At 38.0% G+C, this 6,000-nt stretch overlaps 1 protein-coding gene across 1 annotated transcript in view; it reads right to left on the bottom strand.

The window, feature by feature from the left end:
* Positions 1 to 6,000, bottom strand: part of CFAP47 (cilia and flagella associated protein 47) — a 425,326-nt gene that overhangs the window by 329,047 nt on the left and 90,279 nt on the right. The window contains 1 exon segment of the mRNA XM_014462850.1: positions 4,743 to 4,878. Within this exon segment, the coding sequence (XP_014318336.1) occupies positions 4,743 to 4,878 (136 nt within the window).

Here is a 6,000-nt window from a genome sequence, read left to right as displayed (position 1 = left end):
TGGTCACCTCCAACTGCCCCCCTCTGGTGGCCTGGTTGCCCCCAACTGCCCCCCCTGCTGACCTGGTTGCCCCAAACTGCTCCCCTGCCGGCCTGGTCGCCCCCAAATGCCCCCCCCCCGCCAGCCTGGTCGCCCCACACAGCCTGCTGTTCAGTCATTTGGTTGTCCCTCACTAATCGCCCTGCCGGCCTGGATCGCACCACGCTGCCTGCTTGTTCAGTTGTTGGGTCGTACCTCACTAACCCCCCTGCTGACCTGGTCGCCCCACGCAGCCTGCTGTTCGATTGTTACTATTAGTGTGAAGGCATCCTGGACAATTTGCATATTCCTCTATTATTAGTATAAATTTATTTTTAGAGCAACTTTAGATTCACAGAAATACTGAGAAGATGTAGAGATTTCCAATATACCCCTGTCCCCATACATGCATAATCTCCCCCATTATCAACATTCTTCACTACAGTGGTACATTTGTTTCAATTGATGAACCTACAATGATACATCATTATAATACAAAGCCCACTGTTTACATTACAGATCCTTTGTAGTGGTGTACATTCTATGGGTTTAAACAAATGTATAATGATATATAAGGGTGGAGATTATATATATATAATCTCCACCGTTATATAGTATCATACAGAGAAGAATCTTTGCCCTAAAAATCCTCTGTAGTCTGCCTATTCATCTCTCTCTCCGCACATCCCTTGGAAATGACTGATCTTTTTATTATCTCCATAGTTTTGCCTTTTCCAGAATATCACAGTTGAAATGATACCATATGTAGCCTTTTGAGATTGGGTTCTTTCACTTAGTAATATAAATTTAAGGTTTCTGGGATCTCTATCAATGAGTTAATAGCTCATTTCTTTTTAGTGCTGAATAGCAATCCACTGTCAGAATATAACAAAATATATACATTCATCTACTAAAGGACACCTTGGCTGCTTCCAAGATTTAGCAATTATTAACAAATCGGCCATAAACATTTGTGTACAGGTTTCCATGTGGATTTAAGCTTTCAGCTCTTTAAGAAAAATACCAAGGAGCACAATTTAAGGCATTGTATCTTCAGAGTATGTTTAGAAAATACCAAATGTCTTCTAATATAGCAAATCATTTACCATTCCCCTCAGCAATGTAATCTCATCAGCAATTGCATTCCTACAAGTTCCTGCTGCCCCACATCTTTTCTAGCATTTAGTGTTGGCAGTGTTCTGGATTTTGGCTATTCTAATAGGTGTATAGTGGTATCTTACTGTTGTTTTCATTTGAAGTTTCCTGATGACATATGATGTGAAGTATTTTTATATTCTTATTTGCCATTTGTATATCATCTTTGGTGAGGTGTATGTTCAGATGTTTGGCCCATTTTTTAATTGGTTTGTTTTTCTCCTAGAATTTTAGGTTCTCTCTATATTTCAGATAGCAGTTCCTTCTCAGATATGTCTTTTGCAAATATTTTCACCAAGCCAGTGGTTTGTCTTTTTGGCACTTGCAAGTGTCTTTTGTAAAGCAGATATTTTTAATTTTAATAAAGTCTAGCTTATCAATCCTTTCTTTCAAGGATCTTGCCTTTGTTGTTTTATCTAAAATGCCATTGCCAAACCCAGAGACATTTAGATTTTCCATATATTATCTTCTGTTTTATATAGTCTTGAATTTTATATTTAGGTCTATGATAGATTTTGAGTTCATTTTTGTGAAGAATTTAAGGACTGTCTTTAGATTTTTCTTCTTTTTTTTAAAATTTGTGGATATCTAGTTGTTCAGCACCAAATTATGAGAAGATGATCTTTTCTGAATTGCATTGCCTGTACTCCTTTGTCAAAGATCAGTTGACTACATTTCTGTAGATCTATTTCTGGGCTATCTTTTCCATTCCATTGATCTATTTGTCTATATTTCTGCCAATATCAAACTCTCCTAATTACTGCACCTTTGTAATAAATATTTAATTCCTCCACAATGTCAGCCCTCCAACTTTGTTCTCCTTCAAAAATGTGTTGGCTATTGTGGGTGTTTTCCCTTTCCATATAAATTTTGAATCAATCTTGTCAATAGCCACAAAATAACCTGCTGAGGATCTGATTGGGATTGCCTTCATTCTCTAGATCAAGTTGGAAAGAACTGCCATCTTCACAACAGTATCTTCCTATATGAACATAAAATATTGCTTTATTTATTTAATTCTTCTTTGATTCCTTACATTAGAGTTTTGTAGGTTTCTTCCTATAGATCTTGTAAATATTTTATTAACATGAGTGTTTCATCTTGTAGCCTTCTCATGTACATGGTATTTTGGATTTAATTTCAAAAGACATTTGCTCATTGCTGGTATATAGGAAAGCAATAGACTTTTGTATATTAACCTCTTATCCCGAAACCTTACTAGAGTTCCAAGAGATTGTTTTTATCAATTCTTTTAAATTTTCTACATAGACAATCATGGCACTGGTAAAAAACAGTTCAGTCCTGCTCTCCTAATCTGTACAAATAATTCAATAGTTTTAAATTGCACATTGTGAGTTGTGTGATAAAATCTCTTGGCATTCCACTCCATTCTGCCCAAGATTTGAATCATCCCTTTGTCCAGCATACTCAATCTGTATACTCTCCCAGACTGTTAGCTACTTAGTAGCCGTCTTGATTAGCAGATTGACTGTTGCAGTATCACACTGCTTATGTTCACATTAACTTTTATTTTACTTAATAATGCCACATTCACATAACTTTTATTATAGTGTATTATTATAATTGTTCTATTTCATTATTAGTTGGTTATTAATATCCTACAGTGCTGAATTTATAAATTGAATTTTATCATAGGTATGTAAGTGCATTTAAAAAAACATAGTATGCATAGGATTTGGCACTATCCTTGGTTTCAGGCACCCACTGAGCATCTTGGAACTCATACCCTGTGGATAAGGGGGGACTGCTGTAAAGAGATCATGGACATCTGTCAGATGAATACAAAATCTTAGTGATAAAGGCAAAGTTCGTGAACAGATCATTGACATAAGAAATATATGACCGCAAAGATAGAAAATTATAATCTGTAAGCAATCCAAAAAATGGAAATTGAAATAACATACTTTTAATCACATAGAAAGGTATCCAATTTCTTTAATTCAATGCTGGTTAAAGTTTATACTAGTGGAGAGGTAAAAGAGCACAACTCTTCACAAAAGCCCTTTTGAAAAATAAACCAAGAGCTTTAACGTGTATGTACTTTAGAATGCGGCCAACTCAGAGAATCTCACTTAGAAAAATTATCTAGATATGAAAAAGAACCATATGTTATCACTCGCATTTTGGATATAAAATAGAAAGCAACAAACACAGACAACAATATGATGGCTACCAGAATGGTGGGAGGGAGGAGAGGGTAAAGGGGGAATAAATAGTGATAGAAAGAGAAATGACTGGGGGTAGTGAAAACACAGTACAATATACAGATGATATATTATAGAATTGTATACTTGAAACCTATATAATTTTATTAACCAATGTCACCCCAGTGAATTCAATAAAATGGTTAAAAAGGAAAAACTCTAAATAGAAAAAAGTATTATACACAAAAATGCTCACTACTACAATATTTATATTAATAAGAAAATTTAAAAACGGAAAAAACCTAAATGCTTCTGATTATGGTTAAGTAATCTATAAGAGACACTTACCGATGATATATTCTACAATACTTATCAGTCTTAATTTATATAATTAATAAGGGTCTATGACATTCAAGTAAAACTTTATAGTAAGCATGAACAGATTTCAACTTAACACAGGCAGTAAGATTTCAAATATGTTAACAAAAAAACTAATAAAAAGCAAAATATAGAACAAAAGTAAAATCCCAAAATATTAATAATAGTGTAGTCTAAATATTCACATTGCAGATGACAGTTATTGTGTTTCTACATTTTCCAATTTTCTATGATGAAACATTAATTTATCTTCATGGAGCCTCCCTACCACCTGTGAAATTCTTAAATCTGTATTTTAAATGGAAGTAAACTAAATTTCTATATTATATATGCTATTTTAATGATGCTTCTCTTACAAGGTGCCAAGTGTAATTATTAACTGATTACTATTTTATTATTGAGAACTTAATGTCAAAACTATGAAAACAAAATATATTATAGTCTAAACTTATTTTTTTTCTGAAAAATACTTAAACATATATTATGAACTGCAAAGCAAAAGCTTTCCAAAACTACATTTTGCAGAGTACATTGGTTTTATACTTGAATATTTGGAGAAAATGAGTAAATATATATTTGACAAATATTTCAAAATTTTAAGATACTTATCCTTCTATACATGTAGATAATCCTTTAGTAACCTATCCATATGGGAAAAATATTTTCTAAAATGAAATTTCCAACCTTTCACTTTATAGCCAATGTAGTTTATTTTAATGATTTAATTTTAATATAATCCTTTAAAAATTAACCACACAATGAATAAAGTACTAAACTGACCTTTTATTTAAAAAAATTATATCCTATTTTTTCAAGCAAGGGTTACTCATCAGAGATTATATCCATGCTATCTATCAAAATTCAATCTCAAAGACTCACAATTTAAGTAAAATGCAGAGCAATCATAATTTTATTTTCTAATATTGATATTTTTAAAAAATATCATATCCCTATTTTTAAACTTTCGGCTGCTTAAGTGAAAATATTTGGTTTATGCACATCACTTGAATGTTTCATATTACATACCAGTAGCTTGAACATGACATGGTCGAATAAGAGGAACCCGAGGCACAGGAGATTGTGACAAATGATATTGAGTGTAAAGTTTTGAAGATTCAAAGAAATTAATGTGAATGTCAAAGTCAAATTCATACGTTGTCACCTGACAGACAAAAAATACATTACATATGTGACTATTTTGCTATAAAAGTTTGTGATATTTTTATTATATATACATAAAGTGTGATTTGATGATATACATCTATATATATAAAAGCCTAAGCAACTGTTACAACAAAATGACCAGAATGACTGGAAGGACCGGAATGACTGGTCGCTATGACGTGCACTGACCTCTAAGGGGCAGACACTCAATGCAGGAGCTGCCCCCAGCCCGCAGGCCCCGATCGCTAATGGGACCTGCCAGACAACCTCTCGGTCCCTCCCCAGGCCAGCAGGCCCCAATTGCCTGATGGGGGCCGGACCCCCGGGCTGGGACAGGGAACCAGGGGTGGGTGGCAGTGGACATGGCCCTGTTCCCAGGGGGGCCAAGAGCTGGCTCTCTCCTCGGGGCTGGCAGCCAACCTCCCGGGTCCCTCCTCCCATCCCCCCCCCCAGCCGACAGGCCCCGATAGGCCTACCACCAGTCTGCCATGGTGGCAGTTGGCTCCTCCCCCTGGTCAGCAGGTCCCAATCGCCTGATCGGGGCTGGGCCCCGGGCTGGGACAGGGAACCGGGGTGGGTGGCAGCATACATGGGTGCCAAGGGAAGGAGGAGGCGGGGTGGTGGGGATTTAGGGAGATGGGGAACCTGATAGGCCCTGATCACTGGCCAGGCCTAGGGACCCTACCCATGCATGAATTTCGCGCACCGGGCCTCTAGTATATACATAATGAAATCACCATGATCAACCTCCCTATCCACCCTGATCTGTTCGTGACAGGGGAAGGCACCCCACCCCCCTGATCGGCCCTGCTCTGTGCGTGACAGGGGGCAGTGCCCCAACCTCCTGATCGGCCCTGCTCTGTGCATGACAGGGGGTGGCGCCACAACCTCCCCATTGACCCTGCCTTGAGTGTGACAGGGGGCAGCGCCCCAACCCCCCAATCGGCCCTACCCTGAGCGTGACTGGGGGTGGCATCGCAATCTCCCGATCCGCCCTGCTCTGTGCATGACAGGGGGCAGCGCCCCAACTCCCCAATCGGCCCTGCTCTGAGCCCAACCAGGGGCTGCACCTAGGGATTGGGCCTGCCCTCTGCCACCCGGGAGCGGGCCTAAGCCAGCA

The sequence above is a fragment of the Myotis lucifugus genome, unplaced genomic scaffold (assembly GCF_000147115.1).
Source record: "Myotis lucifugus unplaced genomic scaffold, Myoluc2.0 scaffold_192, whole genome shotgun sequence".
Classification (NCBI taxonomy): Eukaryota; Metazoa; Chordata; class Mammalia; order Chiroptera; family Vespertilionidae; genus Myotis; species Myotis lucifugus.
Note: the sequence above shows the minus strand (reverse complement) of the source record. Positions and strands in the feature narration are given on the sequence as shown.